At 44.2% G+C, this 23,614-nt stretch overlaps 1 protein-coding gene across 1 annotated transcript in view; it reads right to left on the bottom strand.

The window, feature by feature from the left end:
* The window catches only part of LOC124122602 (lysosomal alpha-glucosidase-like), a 43,615-nt gene extending 21,386 nt beyond the window's left edge, over positions 1-22,229 (bottom strand). Inside the window, exons 1-9 of the mRNA XM_048398189.1 lie at positions 21,931-22,229; positions 18,635-18,887; positions 17,644-17,789; positions 13,183-13,351; positions 10,576-10,672; positions 7,049-7,293; positions 5,797-5,928; positions 4,858-4,971; positions 630-743 (exon numbers count right to left, since the gene is read on the bottom strand). Coding sequence (XP_048254146.1) covers positions 630-743; positions 4,858-4,971; positions 5,797-5,928; positions 7,049-7,293; positions 10,576-10,672; positions 13,183-13,351; positions 17,644-17,789; positions 18,635-18,887; positions 21,931-22,214 — 1,554 coding nt within the window. The 5' untranslated portion in view covers positions 22,215-22,229. The remainder of the gene's footprint in view (positions 1-629; positions 744-4,857; positions 4,972-5,796; positions 5,929-7,048; positions 7,294-10,575; positions 10,673-13,182; positions 13,352-17,643; positions 17,790-18,634; positions 18,888-21,930) is intronic.
* Between the last annotated feature and the right edge of the window lie 1,385 nt (positions 22,230-23,614).

The following is a 23,614-nucleotide window of genomic DNA, read 5'->3' as shown; positions in this document are numbered from 1 at the left end:
GTGTGTGTGTGTGTGTTCGTGTCTGTAGGTGTGCTACTGCGTCAGTGTGAATGTGTGTGCGTGCATGTGTGTAAGTGTTTATGTGGGGGTAAGTGGGTGAATACACGTATGCGTGCATGCGTGTATGTGTATGTGTGTGTGCGTGCATGCGTGTATGTGTGTGAATGTGTGTAAGTTTGTGTGAATTTGTGTGAATATGTGCGTACCGCGTGTGTGTACGCACGTGTGTACGTGTGAGTGTACGAATGCGTCTTCGTGCGGGTGTGTGTATACATGTGTGTGCATGCGTGTGTGTATGTGCGCGTGAGTGTGTGTACATGTGTGTGTGTATGTGTGTGTGTTCATGTGTATGTGTGTGTGTTCACGTGTGGAGAGAGAGAGAGAGAGGGAGAGAGAGAGAGAGGGAGAGTGCTTGGGTGTGTTTGTACAAGTCAGGACAACTATAAGAGAACAACAACATAACAATAGTTGAAGCCATGCTGCTAAAACAACGGCATAAAACCTTGCTCATTACCTATTGACGCCTAGTGAGATATTTGTGGGGTATCCCTACCGTAGTAAATGAAGACTTTTAGTCGTTTTTCATCCAATCAAAGTAATTATGGTTGTCCATATGTGTGTGTACTTACAATCCAGATGCCATCAAATGGAAGTTGAGCGTGCATGATCTGGGCGTGTTTCTGCCACCATGCTTCAGCCTTAGGGTGAGAGAAATCTGGGAATACCGTCTTCCCCGGCCACACCTGTCACAGGTGAAAATATTGCAATCGTATTTGTTTTTAGTTTTCTTTGTTTGTTGTTAAACGTCGCACTCAGCAATATTCCAGCAATATGACGGCGGTCTGTAGATAATCGAGTCTGGACCAGACAATCCTGTGATTGACATCATGAGCATCGATCCACGCAATTGAGATATGATGACATGCGTCAACCAAGTCAGCGAGCCTGAACACCTGATCCCGTTAGTCGCCTCATACGACAAGCATGGTCGTGTTTTTACGGCCAGTATGCATTGCTGAAGACCTATTCTATCCCAGATCTTCACGGGTCTGTCATTTGGTATAAGGATCCGTGAACCCAATAAAATAAACATTTGGAGAATCGTCTTTTTGAGGTTATCTGAAAATGGGTGTAACCACTGTCTGGGACAGCTAGGGTCTACCCACCTCTCCCACTAAAGGAACTGTCTAGGACAGCTAGGGTCTACCAACCTCTCCGTCTATAGGAGCTGTCTAGGACAGCTAGAGTCGACCAACCTCTCCCAGCATAGGAACTGTCTAGGACAGCTAGGGTCTACCAACCTCTCCGTCCATAGGAGCTGTCTAGGACAGCTAGAGTCGACCAACCTCTCCCAGCATAGGAACTGTCTAGGACAGCTAGGGTCTACCCACCTCTCCCACTAAAGGAGCTGTCTAGGACTGCTAGGGTCTACCCACCTCTCTCACTAAAGGAACTGTCTAGGACTGCTAGGGTCTACCCACCTCTCTCACTAAAGGAACTGTCTAGGACTGCTAGGGTCTACCAACCTCTCTCACTAAAGGAACTGTCTAGGACAGCTAGGGTCTACCCACCTCTCCCACTAAAGGAACTGTCTAGGACAGCTAGGGTCTACCCACCTCTAACACTATATGAACTGTCTAGGACAGCTAGGGTCTACCCACCTCTCAGTCTATAGGAGCTGTCTAGGACAGCTAGAGTCGACCAACCTCTCCCAGCATAGGAACTGTCTAGGACAGCTAGGGTCTACCCACCTCTCCCACTAAAGGAACTGTCTAGGACAGCTAGGGTCTACCCACCTCTCCCACTAAAGGAACTGTCTAGGACAGCTAGGGTCTACCCACCTCTCTCACTATAGGAACTGTCTAGGACAGCTAGGGTCTACCCACCTCTCTCACTATAGGAACTGTCTAGGACAGCTAGGGTCTACCCACCTATCTCACTATAGGAACTGTCTAGGACAGCTAGGGTCTACCCACCTCTCTCACTATAGGAGTTGTCTAGGACAGCTAGGGTCTACCCACCTCTCCCAGCTTAGGAGCTGCAAAGGACAGCTAGGGTCTACCCACCTCTCCCAGCATAGGAGCTGCAAAGGACTGCTAGGGTCTACCCACCTCTCCCAGCATGGGAGCTGCAAAGGACAGCTAGGGTCTACCCTCCTCTCTCACTATAGGAACTGTCTAGGACAGCTAGAGTCTACCCACCTCTTTCACAATAGGAACTGTCTAGGACAGCTAGGGTCTACCCACCTCTCCCAGCATAGGAGCTGCAAAGGACAGCTAGGGTCTACCCTCCTCTCTCACTATAGGAACTGTCTAGGACAGCTAGGGTCTACCCACCTCTCTCACTAAAGGAACTGTCTAGGACAGCTAGGGTCTACCCACCTCTCTCACTATAGGAACTGTCTAGGACAGCTAGGGTCTACCCACCTCTCTCACTATAGGAGTTGTCTAGGACTGCTAGGGTCGACCCACCTCTCCGCCTATAGGAACTGTCTAGGACAGCTAGTGTCTACCCACCTCTTTCACTATAGGAGCTGTCTAGGACAGCTAGTGTCTACCCACCTCTTTCACTATAGGAGCTGTCTAGGACAGCTAGTGTCTACCCACCTCTTTCACTATAGGAGCTGTCTAGGACAGCTACCGTCTACCAACCTCTCCCACTATAGGAGCTTCCTAGGACAGCTAGTGTCTACCCACCTCTCTCACTATAGGAGTTGTCTAGGACAGCTAGGGTCTACCCACCTCTCCCAGCATAGGAGCTGCAAAGGACAGCTAGGGTCTACCCTCCTCTCTCACTATAGGAACTGTCTAGGACAGCTAGGGTCTACCCACCTCTCCCACTAAAGGAACTGTCTAGGACAGCTAGGGTCTACCCACCTCTCTCACTAAAGGAATTGTCTAGGACAGCTAGGGTCTACACACCTCTCTCACTAAAGGAACTGTCTAGGACAGCTAGTGTCTACCCACCTCTCCCACTTAAGGAACTGTCTAGGACAGCTAGGGTCTACCGACCTCTCTTACTAAAGGAACTGTCTAGGACAGCTAGGGTCTACCCACCTCTCTCACTATAGGAACTGTCTAGGACAGCTAGGGTCTACCCACCTATCTCACTATAGGAACTGTCTAGGACAGCTAGGGTCTACCCACCTCTCCCACTAAAGGAACTGTCTAGGACAGCTAGGGTCTACCCACCTCTCTCACTATAGGAACTGTCTATGACAGCTAGGGTCTACCCACCTCTCCCACTATAGGAACTGTCTAGGACAGGTAGGGTCTACCCACCTCTCTCACTAAAGGCAATGTCTAGGACAGCTAGGGTCTACCCACCTCTACCACTAAAGGAACTGTCTAGGACAGCTAGGGTCTACCCACCTCTCCCACTAAAGGAACTGTCTAGGACAGCTAGGGTCTACACACCTCTCTCACTAAAGGAACTGTCTAGGACAGCTAGGGTCTACCCACCTCTCCCACTAAAGGAAATGTCTAGGACTGCTAGGGTCTACCCACCTCTCCCACTAAAGGAAATGTCTAGGACAGGTAGGGTCTACCCACCTCTCCCACTAAAGGAAATGTCTAGGACAGCTAGGGTCTACACACCTCTCTCACTATAGGAACTGTCTAGGACAGGTAGGGTCTACCCACCTCTCCCACTAAAGGAAATGTCTAGGACTGCTAGGGTCTACCCACCTCTCCCACTAAAGGAAATGTCTAGGACAGGTAGGGTCTACCCACCTCTCCCACTAAAGGAAATGTCTAGGACTGCTAGGGTCTACCCACCTCTCCCACTAAAGGAAATTTCTAGGACAGGTAGGATCTACCCACCTCTCCCAGTATGGGAGCTGCCAAGGACTGTTAGGGTCTACCAACCTCTCCGTCTATAGGAGCTGTCTAGGACAGCTAGAGTCGACCCACCTCTCCCACTATAGGAGCTGTCTAGGACAGCTAGGGTCTACCCACCTCTCCGTGTATAGGAGCTGTCTAGGACAGCTAGAGTCGACCCACTTCTCCGTCTATAGGAGCTGTCTATGACAGCTAGGGTCTACCAACCTCTCCGTCTATAGGAACTGTCTAGGACAGCTAGAGTCGACCCACCTCTACCACTATTGGAGCTGTCTAGGACAGGTAGGGTCTACCCACCTCTCCCACTATAGGAATTGTCTAGGACAGCTAGAGTCGACCCACCTCTCCCACTATTGGAGCTGTCTAGGACAGGTAGGGTCTACCCACCTCTCCCACTATAGGAGCTACCTAGGACAGCTACAGTCTACCCACCTCTCCCACTATAGGAGCTACCTAGGACAGCTACAGTCTACCCACCTCTCCCACTATAGGAACTGCGAAGGACAGCTAGGATCTACTCAACTCTCCCACTATAGGAATTGTCTAGGACAGCTAGGGTCTACCCATCTCTCCCACTATAGGAGTTGCGAAGGACAGCTAGGATCTTCTCAGCTCTCCCACTATAGGAGCTGCCAAGGACAGCTTGAGTCTACCCACCTCTCCCACTATAGGAGCTACCTAGGACAGCTACAGTCTACCCACCTCTCCCACTATAGGAACTGCGAAGGACAGCTAGGATCTACTCAACTCTCCCACTATAGGAATTGTCTAGGACAGCTAGGGTCTACCCATCTCTCCCACTATAGGAGTTGCGAAGGACAGCTAGGATCTTCTCAGCTCTCCCACTATAGGAGCTGCCAAGGACAGCTTGAGTCTACCCACCTCTCCCACTATAGGAGCTGCCAAGGACAGCTAGAGTCGACCCACCTCTCCCACTATAGGAACTGCCAAGGACAGCTAGAGTCGACCCACCTCTCCCACTATAGGAGCTGCTAAGGGCAAGCTATGGTCTACCCACCTCCCCCACTAAAGGAGCAGATCCGTTGGCAGTCTTCACGAAGATATCATCTGTTATGCCATCGTCATACGGGGCATACTGACCCTTGGGCTGGGTGTTGCTGATGCCGGGATCCTGGAACGAAGTTGGTCAAATGTGAACCCAGGGATTTAGAATTGCTGGCATTATATAAATAACAGCGACAAAAATGTTTCATTACCATAAGTGTCAACTGTACGATTCCGACTATACCACAGTCATAAGTACTGGAATGCAAACACAGAAGCAATAATTCAAACTTGATTACATCACATTTTTTCAGTTACTGCGGCTACCGATTTAGTTACATCGATTCTGGACCGCCCTCGTCGTCAGGTGAGTGGAAGGTTCGATCCCAACCCGCGTCATATCAAAAGACGTAAAGAGATGGCACTTTTTGTTACCTTGCCTGACGCTCGGCATTAAGGGGTCAATTGTCAGATAATACAGGATATTTAACACCTACCCAGATGAATAAAGTGTAACATAAAATAGACAATAGTCAGATAATACGGGATGTTAAACACCTACCCAGATGAATAAAGTGTAACATACACTACACAATAGTCAGATGATACTGGATATTTAACATCTACCCAGATGAATAGAGTGTAACATACACTACACACTAGTCAGATGATACTGGATATTTAACATCTACCCAGATGAATATAGTGTAAAATACAATAGACAATAGTCAGATAATACGGGATATTTAACACCTACCCAGATGAATAAAGTGTAACATACACTAGACAATAGTCAGATAATACGGGATATTTAAGACCTACCCAGATGAATAAAGTGTAACATACAATAGACAATAGTCAGATAATACGGGATATTTAAGACCTACCCAGATGAATAAAGTGTAACATACACTACACAATAGTCAGATAATACGGCATATTTAACACTCACCAAGATGATGACGTATTTCTCCCCATGACTATGTATATCCTTAACAAGGTCCGGCAGCTGACCATACACCGTGTGGTCGTAGGTCCAGTCCATCTCTTTGACCATGTAGTCGATGTCGTTCCAGATGGTGTCCTTTTAAACACAATATGGTTTCACAAGACATTGTAAATCATGACATAGAAATGTATCTGTAAACGTACACATTCAAAGGATGATGGATGGACGATACGGGACCCTTCTGTCATTCTTCTTGAAACGCCAAAGTGGTGGGAGAAAAATGTACGCAAAAGGCATTAAATAAAAATGTGTTTGAGCTTTAGTATTAAGTTTCAATAACATTGTGGTAAAAGCCGAACACGGGGACAGTGTTCGATTCACAATATGAAGCCCATTTCCGGTGTGATAGTCAGAGTGTATTTTCTAATCATGCAACCTCGTAAATGTATTCTGAACGTCAGTTAAGGACTGTACGACTGATTCCGTCCAAATAATCGTCTATCTTTTGCTTCAATAGGACAAATATTTGAAACGGAAGATATATTCCGTAGCCCGGGCCCGCCCGCGTCATACCAAAAGACGTTAAACGATGGTACTTGTTGTTACCGTGCCTGGCATTCGTCATTCAGGGTCTAAAATAAGGACTGGTCGGGTCCGAGTCTCACTCACATGACCAAAGTCAGATGCACTTCCCGATTTGGACTTGTGCCATTTCTTTCCGTGTATTATGGGGTAAAAATAACCTCACCTCACCTCACCTCACCTCACCTCACCTCACCTCACCTCACCTCTATAACCAGTGAGAAGTACTGCCATACAATCTCGGCCATCTATTAGACATTCCAGGCTTTTCGTTTGTACAGTTTTCAAATTTTGAATCAATATTTTTCAAAGCGTAATCAAGAATGGAAGTTGCCAGTTTGAAACTAGTCGCGTAAAGCTCGATAAAGCAGCTTTCTGATTGGCTAACGTCGACTTCATATCAGTCGTTTCATTGGTCGGTCAAAGTTCGCAAAGGGTCTTTCTGACGTGACCGAAATGAGTGACATCAGATCTTTGTTTAGTGGCAACGAGAACTAACATCTGCTTTTAATGACAAAACATGAAAAAAAGCTTCTCACGCATTTACTCTGTACTGATTGTCTCCAAAATTATACCACAAGCTGGACCGTCAATCATACGCCTTGCAAACGTAGTTCAGATTTAAAAAGGATGCTCTGCGTTCGGCAAATGATGCAGTGTGACCTCAACCTACAAATGGCATCTGTTTGTTCCTCATCCTTTGTATGGTTGCGTTCATCCCGCTTGTTCCGCCGTATCCCCACCTACTCAGATGGTATCCTAGCGACCAGTATGGCGGAAGTGGTGGCTGTCCAATCAAAGTCCAGTACTGATCGATGACGTCATCCGGCGTAGGGCCAGTGAAAACGTAGAAGTCCAGTATTCCCCCAAGGGCGCGGTAGCGAATTGTCACGGGATTGGTTGGAATAACGTCGATACCTGTTCGCAAGTGATAAGAAAAAATAGCATTTGTAATACCCAGACTTCACATTTAAGTACCCAGATATAACCACGGTATCAAATTAAAGTACCAAGATTTCAGTCAGGTATCAAGTAAAAGTATCCATGTTTCATCCAGGTGTCAAATAAAAGTACCAAGATTTCAGTCAGGTATCAAATTGAAGTACCAAGATTTCAGTTAGGTATCAAATTGAAGTAGCAAGATTTCAGTTAGGTATCAAATTGAAGTAGCAAGATTTCAGTCAGGTATCAAATTGAAGTACCAAAATTTCAGTTAGGTATCAAATTGAAGTAGCAAGATTTCAGTTAGGTATCAAATTGAAGTAGCAAGATTTCAGTCAGGTATCAAATTGAAGTACCAAAATTTCAGTTAGGTATCAAATTGAAGTAGCAAGATTTCAGTCAGGTATCAAGCTAAAGTCCCCATGTTTCATCCAGGTGTTAAATAAAAGTACCAACATTTCAGTCAAGTATCAATTTAAAGTATCCAGATGTCAGCCAGGTATCAAATTAAAGTACCAAGATATCAGGCAGGTATCAAGTTAAAGCATCCATACATCGCCCTAGTATTGAGTCATGTTATCCTGTTAAAGGGGCACTGATCTAAAGCAATTCCCCGGGACTGGTGGTTGCCTTTGTTATTGCTGTTATCCCCGTGAGTACCCGGATGATACGCAACGCAACTGAGCGTGACAAGAAACTGGGCTACCGTCTGCAAGGACAGCTGAATAAACTTGGAGGCAATAATTGTCTTACTCATTTTTGAACACTGATTGGTTAACCGTGATCTATAAAGATTTCGACAAAGGGCGCATGTTAATTAATTTCTTCAGCCTAAACAAACAGACAAAAAGAAGCTCATCGGATGTCGTCATTTGGAAATAGTTATATGATTGTTATAGTTTAATAATAAACGAGTATCCATGCAGTGAAAGCATTTTCGGATTTCGTATTATCGATTACCATTTGGCATTTATTGTGTCTGGGGTAATTATTCAATCTAAATCCAGGTTTAAAGTGAGGTGAAATGTGTGTTATGTAATATGCACGTAGCAGCTCAGCAAGAGATGAATGATCAGTTGATTTACTTTTTTGTAAATCAACGGATCGTTCCTAGTCATCAAAGGATTAACAGAAAATACATTGATTGATTAATCACTGTTATCTTGTCAAAAGTGAGTGTTTACATGTCTAGGTTTACTAAAACAAAGGGAATACACTCATATCATGGCGTGAAGTGCCGATATAAAAACAACATACTTTGTTCAAACGGTTAAGGCGATAATATATTGATTGACAGCTCATTGTTATCTATCACTCAATGGATTTTTTTGGGAACCGAGGACGTTATGAAAATAGTTGTCACGTAGGCTTTCTCAGCCGACCTTTGAGACATGACACCTATGTGAAACACCTGAAACAATCTAAGTGATCAGTTGAGAAACGAACACCGGTCCTACTAAATTACGCCCGGGGGCGTCCGGAAACGTCCGGGAGCGCCCGGAAACGTCCGGGAGCGCCCGGGCAATGCCAGGGAGCGTCCGGGAGAATGATACTAAATAATAAAGTGTATTCTATATAATTGTGTTCTTATATTAATTATACAAAATAAAATATAGCTGGAAAAAAATTACATACACCCCTTTTCTTTTTAAATGGTGAATCTGCGAAGCAAATGCGATTTTATTTATTCGAACTGACGAGGTATTCGTAACGTAGGCTTTGATGGATACAATTTAATTTGCTTATGGAACAAATAAAATGTTCTTTTATAGTGTCATATTCTGTATACATTTCCATAACTAAAACTGAAACACAGACGTTTTCAAAAGTTCATGCGTTGCCCCAGGTGATTCACTGAGTGTAAAACGTCCGGTACTATAGCGTCCGGGCAACGTCGGGGAGCATCTGGTGGGAGCGTCCGGGAGGTTTCATCAGACGTCTGGAAACGTCCGGGAGGTTTCATCAGACGTCTGGAAACGTCCGGGAGGTTTCATCAGACGTCCGGGAGTTTAAAAATACAGTGCTGTCAATAAAACATGTCTTTCTCAGTTTGGTAAGATCGTGAGAATATCAACTAGCGTGCGTGTTTGCCACGTGCAGCGGCCAGAAACTTCCGGATACTGGTACTTCCATTTTCTGGCCGCTGCACGTGGCAAACACGTACGTCAGTTGATATTCTCACGATCTTACCAAACTGAGAAAGACATTGACTGCACTGTATTTTTAAACTCCCGGACGTTTCCGGACGTCTGATGAAACCTCCCGGGCGTTTCCGGACGCCCCCGGACGTTAAATATAAAGTAGGACCCACGAACATAGGTTCGGTAGGTTGTAATTATGATATTTTTCCTTTATGTTTTCCTTCATTTGCTGTAGCATTGAACAGATTCGTTCCTGTTCCTCTACGTCTTGGTTGGGAAATTCTTCGATGCGCGATAGATGTTGTTTTCACAAGTCTTTTCCTTTGTAAGCATGTACTTATTACAGTTAATTTGTAAAATGTGATTCTCTCAGACAATTTATAAAATGTGTAAATATTTCAGTCATTTTGACTGAAAAATCTGTCCATCTCTTTAACAGATTGACTAAAACTGATTAAGACGATCAAAAGGGCCTATAAACTTCACAATAGATTATTATGTAGGATTAGAAGCCAAACAATATAGAAATGTACTTTTCATCGTAACATTTTCAGTCTCTTGGTGAAGATATTAAACATAAAAATGTTTGGAATTCGTTATCATAATAATACAGATGGACATATTTTTCAGTCAATTTGTAAAATAACTGAATATTCAGGCTTTTAATAAATTTCCTAGGTGAAAATTTTGCACATTTTGACTGTAAAAAATATAAACACGATAAAATAAGCAATGCTCAGGAGAAATATTTACTTTGTGTTGCAAGTCAAAATAGTGTAAACGAAAATCGCACAATTACCAAGCAAGTGACATATCAAAAGTTCGTCACCATTACCGATGCTACCCACAAAGATACCTACATTTCCTAATTATTTCCAAAACTGTATTTCATTTTGTTGATCAATGTGACCATACGCCCTTATACTATCAATAAAAGTGACAAATGCGCTTACGAATTGCGCAGCACAGGTCGCGAACTAGTCTTGGTTTCTGCTATATCATCCGGGTACTCACAGGGGAAAACAATAACAAAGGCAACAACCAGTCCCGGGGAATTGCTTTAGATCAGTACCCCTTTAAAGTATAAGATGTCAAGTGATCTCACTCACTCACTTACGTAGAGCATTGCTGTTAATGAGAAATATTCCAAATGCGTCGCCGTTTGGTTCTATTCCGACCACAAATGGGTGGCTGCCGTACATATTCGTGTTGATCTGAAAGAAAATGGGGTGTTACATCAAAAACAAGGACCACGCCATGTCTATTTCATTCAATGAAACCGCCTTTATCCGGATGGTGCCGTTCCTCGTCGAAACAATCTCCCAGATAGCACATTTTCCGAAATAACGAAGACGTGTTACGGGGTCTAATCCTTTGGATATAATAATTGAACTCTAAACAAAAATGGTCCGGAATAACTGGGTTTCCAAAGTAACAGAGTTTCCGAAAAAACAGGTTTCCAAAATATCAGGGTTTCCTGAATAACCAGGTTTTCATTGTAACAGGGTTTCCGGAAAAACATGATTTCCGGAATAACAGGGTTTCCGGAATAACGGGTTTTCCGGAATAACAGGGTTTCCAAAATAACATGATTTCCGGAATAACAGGGTTTCCGGAATAACATGATTTCCGGAATAACGGTTGCAATGCACATCTTTTTTTAAAAAGAATTTAATGTTTGATTCTTTACGCAGAATTTGTTTTCTTATATTGTATCTTGGGGGGAATATTTTTATGATATTGTCTGCTCAGTGTTCGCTACAATAGAAATATCCCATAATATATTCATGATCCCAAACCTTTTTTAGTTCAGGTTATTAAAAAAATACATTAGCAGATCTTTAGAATATAATCAGGCTACAATGTTGAACAGTTATAGGCCCACAGCTTCCAAAATCACACATCTCCAAATACTTTTTCAATTTCGAAGGTGATTGTTGAGTGAGGATTCCAAATAAAAACGAAAATTGGTAGCCGTTTCATGGGGGCTGCTATCTTGTCTCCAAAAACCGGCACCAGGTTTCGTTTTCTAACGGGTCGATCCGTAGATCCCAAGTCAGGGAGCCTGACCTTCTGTTGGTCTCTTACTTACGACAAGCATGAGTTGCTGAAGACCCGGATCAATCTCATTGAAATCATTGCTATTGCATTTATATTGCTATAAACAAAGATCTGACGACATCCAATTACGGGTCACGTCAGACCTACCTTTCGTGAACTTTGACCGACCAATGGAATGACTGACAATAAGTCGACATGAGCCAATCAGAAGGCAGCTTTCTCGTGCTTTGCGGTACTAGTTTCGACACAAAACAAAACAACATTCTGGAATGGCTAATACATGGCCTAATTTGTATGGATTCAGTTGCAAAGCCCGTAACTGTCGTTCGGGATACCGCGTGTTAATTGTTTCTAAGTTGCAAGATTAGAAAATACATTCCGACTGTCACTTTCCTGATCTGGCAAACTACCCTCTGATTGGTTGGATGAAAGGTCGTTCTGACGTGACCCGTAATGGGATGTCCTGAGATCTTTGTTTAGCGGTAGCAAGAACTTAGACCTAATTTTAATGTGATTGAACCCTGATCTTCACGGGGGAGTACAATGTGTCATTTTAACTTTACATATAGTCAGTTGCAGCTTTACTTGAGGAATGTAAAGTTATTTCGCGACAGTTTGTTTCAGCGTTTTGCAATGTTTCATATTATAATGTTTTTAACGATTTGTCTTTTATATTTAACTTTGGCAACCACATTCGAAGAAGTCCCACAATCTTGACCTTTTTGCATAGTGTTGGTTTGTGATTGCTCATGTTTACGTGGCATCAATACAATATAGGTATGGTCGTCGATAATGAAATAGACCGCCTCCCTGGTGTTGTGGGCAGAGGTCTGTCAGGAGAGCGGAAGTTTCGTGGGTCGATCCACAGCCGCGTCATATGAAAGGTGAGGTGAGGTGAAATGGGGTTTAACGTCGCACTTATTGCACTTATATAGCGACGTGCATGCACGTGTATGTGTGTGGCTGCTTGTACTAGGCCGGACTGATGCCGATTTATAGTGCTAGCTCACTGAGATACCATGCCGCAGTTTAACATGAATACCCCACTCAGACACAGTATACTGACTCCGAGCCAACCAGTCCTTGTTTTAGCCCCTTAATGCCGAGCGCCAGACAGGGTAACAACAAGTACCATCTTTTAAGGTCTTTTGGTATGGCGCGACCGGGAATCGAACCCCGGACCTTCCGCTCTCCGGGCGGACGCTCTACCACAAGACCACGGAGGCGGTTCATATGAAAGGACATTAACAGATAGTACATGTTGGTACTCTGTGTGGCGCTCGGCATTATAAGGATTAAAGCTGCTGCTCGAGGTCAGAATATATGTGTATCCGAGTCCTCTGGCACGGTATCTCAGTGGGCTAGGAATAGTAAATAGTAAAACCAGCATTACTCCGGACTAGAACAAGCACGCACGCACACACACACACACACACACACACACACACACACACACACACACACACACACACATGGATGGTCGTCTTTATGTGAGTGAAATAATCTAAATCGCGACGTGAGTCCTATTCCATCTCACCACACCCGTGAATGAAGTACTGTGCCAATCATAACCTTGACCCGTCTCACCCCTACCAGAGCGGGCGTTTAGGCAATCCGGATGACGTGACCGCGTCAGCCTTCATAGACTCAGTGGGACACTCACCTCCGGGATGATATCATGAGCCCAGAGGGAATAGCCAGGACCCTGCTCCAGTTGGATCCGGAAAGGCTTCCTGGTTTCTCCGATGCCGTACAAGTTGGTAGTTGGCACCCCCACTGAGATCTGTAGCATCTGGTCGGAGAAGATCAGAGGAGCGAGACTCGCGTCAAACCTTAAACAGAACAGGTTTATTGAATACGATCAGTTGAGAGCGAGAGTGACATCAAACAATCAACAGAACATTGGAATACGATCAGATGAGAGCGAGAGTGGCGTCAAACAATCAACAAAACATCGGAATACAATCCGATAAGAGCGATAGTGGCGTCAAACAATCAACAGAACATTGGAATACGATCAGATGAGAGCGAGAGTGACATGAAACAATCAACAGAACATTGGAATACGATCAGATGAGAGCGAGAGTGACATGAAACAATCAACAGAACATTGGAATACGATCAGAAGGGAGCGATAGTGACATCAAACAATCAACAGAACATTGGAATACGATCGGTTGAGAGCGAGAGTGACATCAAACAATCAACAGAACATTAGAATACGATCAGTTGAGAGCGAGAGTGGCGTCAAACAATCAACAGGAGATTGGAATACGATCAGAAGGGAGCGAGAGTGGCGTCCAATAATCAACAGAACATTAGAATACGATCAGATAAGAGCGAGAGTGGCGTCAAACAATCAACAGAACACTGGTATACGATCAGATGAGAGCGAGAGTGACGTCAAACAATCAACAGAACACTGGAATACGATAAGATGAGAGCGAGAGTGACATCAAACAATCAACAGAACATTGGATACGATCAGATGAGAGCGAGAGTGACATGAAACAATCAACAGAACATTGGAATACGATCAGATGAGAGCGAGAGTGACATCAATCAATCAACAGAACATTGGAATACGATCGGTTGAGAGCGAGAGTGACATCAAACAATCAACAGAACACTGGAATACGATAAGATGAGAGCGAGAGTGACATCAAACAATCAACAGAACATTGGATACGATCAGATGAGAGCGAGAGTGGCGTCAAACAATCAACAGAACATTGGAATACGATTAGAAGAGAGCGAGAGTGGCGTCAAACAATCAACAGAACATTGGAATACGATCAGGACAGAGCGAGAGTGGCGTCAAATAATCAACAGAACCTCGGAATACGATCAGAGTGAGTGAGTGAGTTGGGTTTAACGCCGCTTTTAACAGTATTCCAGTTATATCACGGCGTGTCAGCTTAATGTAGGAGGAAAGCCCGAAGTGGTGCAGGTCTCAGACGTTTACCAGTTCGGTGAAACCCACGAGCACGCGTATGGTGCTCACAAACCTAGAAACATAATCGGGGCGAACCGGAATACGATCAGAAGAGAGCGAGAGTGACATGAAACAATCAACAGAACATTGGAATACGATCAGATGAGAGCAAGAGTGGCGTCAAACAATCAACAGAACATTGGAATACGATCAGTTGAGAGCGAGAGGGACATCAAACAATCAACAGAACATTGGAATACGATTAGAAGAGAGCGAGAGTGGCGTCAAACAATCAATAGAACATTGGAATACGATCAGTTGAGAGCGAGAGGGACATCAAACAATCAACAGAACATTGGAATACGATAAGAAGAGAGCGAGAGTGGCGTCAAATAATCAACAGAACATTGGAATACGATCAGATGAGAGCGAGAGTGGCGTCCAATAATCAACAGAACATTGGAATACGATCAGTTGAGAGCGAGAGTGGCGTCCAGTAATCAACAGAACATTGGAATACGATCAGTTGAGAGCGAGAGGGACATCAAACAATCAACAGAACATTGGAATACGATTAGAAGAGAGCGAGAGTGGCGTCAAACAATCAACAGAACATTGGAATACGATCAGTTGAGAGCGAGAGTGGCGTCAAACAATCAACAGAACATTGGAATACGATAAGAAGAGAGCGAGAGTGACATCAAACAATCAACAGAACATTGGAATACGATTAGAAGAGAGCGAGAGTGGCGTCAAACAATCAACAGAACATTGGAATACGATCAGATGAGGGCGAGAGTGGCGTCAAACAATCAACAGAACATTGGAATACGATCAGATGAGGGCGAGAGTGGCGTCAAACAATCAACAGAACATTGGAATACGATTAGAAAAGAGCGAGAGTGGCGTCAAACAATCAACAGAACATTGGAATACGATCAGATGAGAGCGAGAGTGGCGTCAAATAATCAACAGAACATTGGAATACGATCAGATGAGAGCGAGAGTGGCGTCAAATAATCAACAGAACATTGGAATACGATCAGTTGAGAGCGAGAGGGACATCAAACAATCAACAGAACATTAGAATACGATCAGTTGAGAGCGAGAGTGGTGTCAAACCTTAAACAGAACATTGGAATACGATCAGATGAGAGCGAGAGTGACATCAAACAATCAACAGAACATCGGAATAAGATCAGAAGAGAGCGAGAGTGACATCAAACAATCAACAGAACATTGGAATACGATCAGTTGAGAGCGAGAGTGGCGTTAAACAATCAACAGAACATCGGAATACGATCAGATGAGAGCGAGAGTGACATCAAACAATCAACAGAACATCGGAATACGATCAGATGACAGCGAGAGTGGCATCAAACAATCAACAGAAGATTGGAATACAATCAGTTGAGAGCGAGACTGGCGTCCAACAATTAACAGAACACTGAGACGATCAGTTTAGAGCGAGAATGGCGTCAAACAATCAACAGAACATAGGAATACGATCAGAAGAGAGCGAGAGTGACATCAAACAATTAACAGAACATTGGAATACAATTAGAAGAGAGCGAGAGAGTCGTCAAACAATCAGCAGAAGATTGGAATACGATCAGATGAGATCGAGACTGGCGTCCAACAATTAACAGAACACTGAGACGATCAGTTTAGAGCGAGAGTGGCGTCAAACAATCAACAGAACATAGGAATAAGATCAGTTGAGAGCGAGAGTGGCGTTATACAATCAACAGAACATCGGAATACGATCAGATGAGAGCGAGAGTGACATCAAACAATCAACAGAACATCGGAATACGATCAGATGACAGCGAGAGTGGCATCAAACAATCAACAGAAGATTGGAATACGATCAGTTGAGAGCGAGAGTGGCGTCCAACAATTAACAGAACACTGAGACGATCAGTTGAGAGCGAGAATGGCGTCAAACAATCAACAGAACATAGGAATACGATCAGAAGAGAGCGAGAGTGACATCAAACAATTAACAGAACATTGGAATACAATTAGAAGAGAGCGAGAGTGTCGTCAAACAATCAGCAGAAGATTGGAATACGATCAGATGAGATCGAGACTGGCGTCCAACAATTAACAGAACACTGAGACGATCAGTTTAGAGCGAGAGTGGCGTCAAACAATCAACAGAACATAGGAATAAGATCAGAAGAGAGCGAGAGTGACATCAAACAATTAACAGAACATTGGAATACGATTAGAAGAGAGCGAGAGTGGCGTCAAACAATCAACAGAACATCGGAATACGATCAGATGACAGCGAGAGTGGCATCAAACAATCAACAGAAGATTGGAATACGATCAGTTGAGAGCGAGACTGGCGTCCAACAATTAACAGAACACTGAGACGATCAGTTTAGAGCGAGAATGGCGTCAAACAATCAACAGAACATTGGAATACGATCAGAAGAGAGCGAGAGTGACATCAAACAATTAACAGAACATTGGAATACAATTAGAAGAGAGCGAGAGTGTCGTCAAACAATCAGCAGAAGATTGGAATACGATCAGATGAGATCGAGACTGGCGTCCAACAATTAACAGAACACTGAGACGATCAGTTTAGAGCGAGAGTGGCGTCAAACAATCAACAGAACATAGGAATACGATCAGAAGAGAGCGAGAGTGACATCAAACAATTAACAGAACATTGGAATACGATTAGAAGAGAGCGAGAGTGGCGTCAAACAATCAACAGAACATTGGAATACGATCAGATGACAGCGAGAGTGGCGTCAAACAATCAACAGAACATTGGAATACGATCAGATGACAGCGAGAGTGGCGTCAAACAATCAACAGAACATTGGATACGATCAGATGAGAGCGAGAGTGACATGAAACAATCAACAGAACATTGGAATACGATCAGATGAGAGCGAGAGTGACATCAATCAATCAACAGAACATTGGAATACGATCGGTTGAGAGCGAGAGTGACATCAAACAATCAACAGAACACTGGAATACGATAAGATGAGAGCGAGAGTGACATCAAACAATCAACAGAACATTGGATACGATCAGATGAGAGCGAGAGTGGCGTCAAACAATCAACAGAACATTGGAATACGATTAGAAGAGACGAAGATCAGAGTATGCCGCCTGGCGTCTAACATTCAACAGACATCCTTTTCACAGAGTTCGATGGCTCACAGAACACTCTTTGTTGACTTCCTGGTGACGGTGAGGCCGAAGGGGTTGTGCTCGATGGTGAAGGAGTAATCAGTTTGTTGCGAAGAACCGGATGCCTTGTTGAGCGGTAGAGGAACTTCATAGCGCTTGTTGTTGGGGTCGTATATCTGAAAAGAGTAAATGTGTCACGTCGGGTGTGAATTCTATGCTGCTTAACGCCGTACTCAGTAACATTCCAGATTTTTTACGGCGGCCTGTGAATTTAATAGTCTGGACCATATGACTATGAGCAACGTCCCACGTCGTCGGGATCCGATGATGTGGAATCCCACTAAATAGTTAGGGTTTATTTTCGTCATTTTGAATAATATTTCAGTTCAGTGACGGGCAATCATTTTACTCTGCGATCGAAACTGACAGATCAAGGATTATTACCACGAGTGCTTTTTTGTTTTTGTTTGTTGTTTAACGCCGGACTCAGCAATATTCCAGCTATATGACGGCGGTCTGTAAATAATCAGACCAGACAATCCAGTGATTGATAGCATGAGCATCAATCGAAGCAATTAGGATCGATGACATGCATTAACCAAGTCAGCGAGCCTGACCACCCGATCCCATTAGTCTTCTCTTACGACAAGCATAGCTGCCTTTTACGACAAGCATAGTCGCCTTTTACGACAAGCATAGTCGCCTTTTACGGCAAGCATGGGTTGCTGAAGACCTATTCTACCCCGGATCTTTACGGGTCTACCACGAGTGAGTGAGTGGGTGAGTTGCTGAGTGGGTTTGAGTGTTACCATTTATTTACCATTTTGGTGCAAATATGAGCACGAGTCTGGTGCCAACAAACCAAGGATCATGTTTATAGGCGTTGCTTCGAACCCACGACCTTCAGCTTTGACAGCAAAGGGGCGCAACTCAGTGCAAAGATTGTGTTGACAGACCACCGCGAAAATATATAAAATTAGTATTTGAATATTGTGGGCAGATATCACATTTACAAAATTACTTTAAATCGGAGTCTACTGCTTGTCTCCTCGACCACGTCAGCCTGTAGATCCATAACGTCATCAGGCCAGTGGGTATGTTGGCTTCTTGTCAACAGCACGGACCTGCCATTGTTTATTACTTTCTGTACAGAGTAGTCTTCCCCTGGCGGGTAGAAACAGTAGGGGGCGCCCTTCACGTTGGTAGTCTGCCAGCAGCAACCACGTGACAAACAGGCAGCCTCTGTGACGCCTGTCTCTGGGTAACAATCACTCCTTTAATAAAAAGGGAAAAATTCAATCGTCTGAGTGTAAGTCTCCCATATACTTGGCGAGAGCTCTTTAAACCTCACTGGAATGTGGGTCACTTGTAAGACATAAACGACTCGTAGTCGTTGTTTTTCGCAGCCTAAATCAAATCAAATGGAGACCAGCACTAGCTTAATTTCAGACAAGAGCAGCCAGAATCTAGACTTGCCAAATCATTCTAGATTTGACTTTGATTCGTTTTTCCCATTTATTCTCATATCTCGGAGGCAGGATAGATCACATCAGATAGATTTGGCTAAAAAAGCAAATGAAATATTTATCGGGCATCGACCCGTCACTTAAAACCCTGAGTATCAGTCTTTTTATTGGTAATCAATATGTTTCACGGCATCATACAAAGCAAAATGAATTGTAGAAATATAATATTTATGTAGTTTATGCGGCCCGCGTTGGTTTAATACCACGAGTCGTACAGACGCATAAAGTCAAATATAACCTCCGTAATATTGCTTCACCGAATTTAGCTTGCCGACATGTTTCAATCTGCCATAGTTAAATAATTAAAACAAATTGAAGATTGATGGGAAAACAGCTGTTCGAATGAGCTGAGGTTAACTTGTGCTTTGTCACGTGACTGTCATTGACTCGTCATTGTCATTGACAACAGGCGGGATACGTAGAAGTTTGTCAAGATCACGTGAACAGATCACATCTCAACATTGAGTTGAAGTAATTTTCAGATAAACTGTTACCCCTGCTTGAATTTCACGACTGAGATTGTATTAAAGGATTAAGAGATCAACCGAGTTGTGCCTGCCTCGTTATATTTTTGTTTTCAATTTTAATTGGGTGAGGTGAAATGGGGTTTAACGTCGCGTCCAAGATTATTGCACTTATATAGTGACGTGCATGTACGTGTGTGTGTGTGTGGCTGCTTGTACTAGTCCTGACTGATGCCGATTTATAGTGCTAGCTCACTGAGATATCATGTCGCAGTTTAACATGAATACCCCACTCAGACACCGTATACTGACTCCGAGCCGACAAGTCCTTGTTTTAGCCCCTTAATGCCGAGCGCCAGACAGGGTAACAACAAGTACCATCTTTTAACGTCTTTTGGTATGACGCAGCCGGGAATCGAACCCCGGACCTTCCGCTCTCCGGGCGGACACTCTACCACTAGACCACGGAGGCGGTCCAATCTTAATGAGAAAAAAAAATTAAAATACGACTCAGCACCCTCATCACTTTTGAGAAGAATGTGCCCGAAAAAACGTTTAATTGTTTCTGCAGCCGTATCATACCGTCATCACTTAGAGAGACCGCCTTCGTGGTGTGGTGGATAGAACCATTAGTCATATCTTCGTTTCGGAAGTGACGTCACTATCCCTATATCTCTTATCACTAAGTTCTCTTATCGCTATGGCAGCATATGGGTCAAGGATACATACTGTAAATCTGGAACGTTTTGTGCCATGAAAACACTGCGAGCGGCTAACAATAGCACCAACTGCGTTTTGCGCACACCCTGTTAAGATTATCAGAGACCAAAGTTACCTTTGCACCTGTTATATTTTACAACTTATTTGCCCCTGTGATGTCTGGACTACTCGGGGTTCATACAAATGTCACAACAGAATGGAGATATACTTAGTTTTCGAAGAATCATATTTGGATTATATCAAAAAACATCCAACAAATATTGGAATATCCCGGAACACAACGATTGGGTAACCCCTGTAGGACCTTAGTTTCATAACGAACGGACAGATGCATGCAGTCATGGGCACGGTGTACAGGAGGTGCGTCAAACCTCTGTTGAATGTATCGTGACAGAATCCTGTCAGTTACCAGCATGGCATGGAATCGACACCACACATTTGGATCAGCTACTCAGCAACATTCAGGTGGTCGACAGCGTTCCACCACAAAGCTTTGATTGCAGCAAGACGGCATCACTTTGTGACTGCCACCACACTCAGAAATGACCTGCAGAACACCAGTGGCGTTAACGTTTCTACTCGGTTAGTGCGTAATAGTCTCCGTTAGACTGGTCTCCGGTCGCGGAGGGCATGCATTTGCATCTCAATGACCCGACCTTAAAGGCAGGCACGTTTGAATTGGGCTGAAGGTCACGTCAATTGGCAGACCAAGACTGGGTTCCAGTACTTTTCACTGATGAATCGAGATACTGTCTAGACTTCACAGATCGTCGTGCCCGATGGTCGTGCCGAGGAGAAATATTTCTGGATTCCAACGAAGCCCAACATGACCTCCGTGGAGGGAGCTCAATCATGAATTTGGGTGGGATTAGTAGAGCTGGAAGAACCGATCTCCATGTCCTACAGATGGCCACGATGTCAGGTATGTGCTACAGGGATAACATTCTGGGTGTGTACGTGAGACCGTATGCTGGTGCAATCGGACCGAACTTCAACCTCATGGACGATAACGCACGACCTCGTCACCCCAGTGTCGTCGATGCCTACTTGATGACAACTGTCCGCATGGAGCGGCCAGCCTGGTCACCAGACCTCAACCCTATCGCCCTCTCATGACGCCTTGCGGCAAGTCTACGGAAACTCGGCAATGCGCTTACTGAAGAGTGGTGAACCATCCAGACACGCCAGAATGTCATCGCATCATGTAGATTACATACGCGCTGTTGAGAGTTGTTTTTAGTTTTTTAACAATGAATCAGTTTTCGTGATTTTTTTAAGTTTCGGTTTTGGCCAGATACTCTCATTTTGATGGGTGATCTTATTGATTATTGGTCACAAGTTGTTTGTTGGTATTGGTATTTGTATTGGCACATGACAACAGATTTTAGTTCATAAAACATGTCTACACGCAATATTGTCTTTCAACAGATGGTGATACTTTCTAAACGCGTGATAATCGAGGATAATAGGCCGTGTCATCCCTGGTATGGTAAGGACGGGACGTACCTGCGTGACGTACCTGCGTGACGTACCTGCGTGACGTACCTGCGTGACGTACCTGCGTGACATACCTGTGTCACGTACCTCTGTCCACTGGTGAGACTTACCTGTGTTCGCCTGTGAGATGACACTGGGGTGAGTCCTGGTCACGATTTACGAAAACACGCCCGGTGCCGTTACCATGGACACCAAACCCGTGCACCCAGGCCTGTAACGCCAGTGCCGCTATCACAGCTTCATGCACGCCAAGTCTCTGAGGCCGCCACATGGTGTGGAGTTGCTTGGAGTGAATGACGCTGTGCAGTAAGAGCCTCATATATATATGCCTCATCTTTGACCTCGAACACCCGTTACTTCTCATAGTCTGGCACTGCACAGATGACTTCGTCATCTAGAGGTGAATAGCTAGAGACACAGTGTCACATACGGGACACAGTGTATTTGGACTGCAGCGATGAGCTTTGGCCATATAAAGTGAAACTTCGTCCATCCGGACGACTCTACCCAACCAATGAAATAGTCCGCAAAAACGAATCACCTCGTTCATCCGGACGGCTCTCCTTCAAATGAAATCTTCCGCATTTACGAATCACCACGTTCATCCGAACGGCTCTCCTCCCAATAAAATCGTCATCTGGACGACTCTACCCCTTCCACCCCCACCCACCCCCCACCCCACTTCCACACCCTCCGCTCCCAATGAAATCGTCGGCGTTAACAAATCACCTCGTTCAACCGGACGGCTCCCCTCCCAATGAAATCGTCATCGGAGAGGGCCAAAAACGACCCTTGACACGTGAAGCTCCGGGGTAAAAGAGGTCTTCACCAAGAGGCGACTAACGGGATCGGGTGATCAGGCTCGCTGACTTGGTTGATGCATGTCATCGTATCCCAATTGCGTGGATCGATGCTCATGATATCAATCACTGGATTGTCTGGTCTCGACTCGATTATTTACAGACTTCCGTCATTTCGCTGGAATATTTCTGAGGGCGGCGTTAAGCAACAAACAAATAAAAAAAAAATGCCCTTATCATACGTTGTTCTTGAGAAATAAATTAGAAGTGTCTTCGTGGCTTAGGTTTTCCAAGAAGACTTGTCATTTCACTGATAAGATGACCAATGTGGAGAAAAATATTTTTACATGTAGCTTATCTTGTAGTATTGCTTCAAGGGTAGTCCTGCACCATGACCGTGGAATATATTTATTTTATGGAGAAAATAATAATCTAGAAACGCATACAAAAGCAAGTCCGGCCAGCTCAGTGAGTGAGTGAATATTGCTTAACGCCGCATCAGCAATTTTGCAGCTATTCGCGGCGACCAGCCAGCTCAAGCTAGCTCTATTCTAAAATCAGCATAGGGATTTTTATTTTTATTTTTAGAGTCAAGAAGGATATTGTGTAATATAAGATTTCAGAGACTAAATGTTAGTCTACTTCAGGGGCGGTGGTGTAGCCTAGTGGTTAAAACGTTCGCTCGTCACGACGAAGGCTCAGGTTCGAATCCCTACATGGGTACAATGAAACCAATTTCTAGTTTCCCCCGCCATGATATTGCTAGAATATTGCTATAAGTGGCATAAAACAATACTCGCACACTCACTCAATAGTAGTGCTTCAAAGCTTCCAATACTACTGTGTAAATAAAGAAAATACTAAGAAATTCCCATTTTTTTACAAATCGATTCTCTTCTTGATTTTCCTTCTTCGGGAACTTCAGATTCCTTGGCAATGCATGGTTAGTTCTTCGTAAACATTTTACATACACACAAGAAAGTATACACCATGT

Source organism: Haliotis rufescens, unplaced genomic scaffold (genome assembly GCF_023055435.1).
Source record: "Haliotis rufescens isolate VD_foot unplaced genomic scaffold, xgHalRufe1.0.p SCAF_18, whole genome shotgun sequence".
In the NCBI taxonomy this organism is placed as follows: Eukaryota; Metazoa; Mollusca; class Gastropoda; order Lepetellida; family Haliotidae; genus Haliotis; species Haliotis rufescens.
Note: the sequence above shows the minus strand (reverse complement) of the source record. Positions and strands in the feature narration are given on the sequence as shown.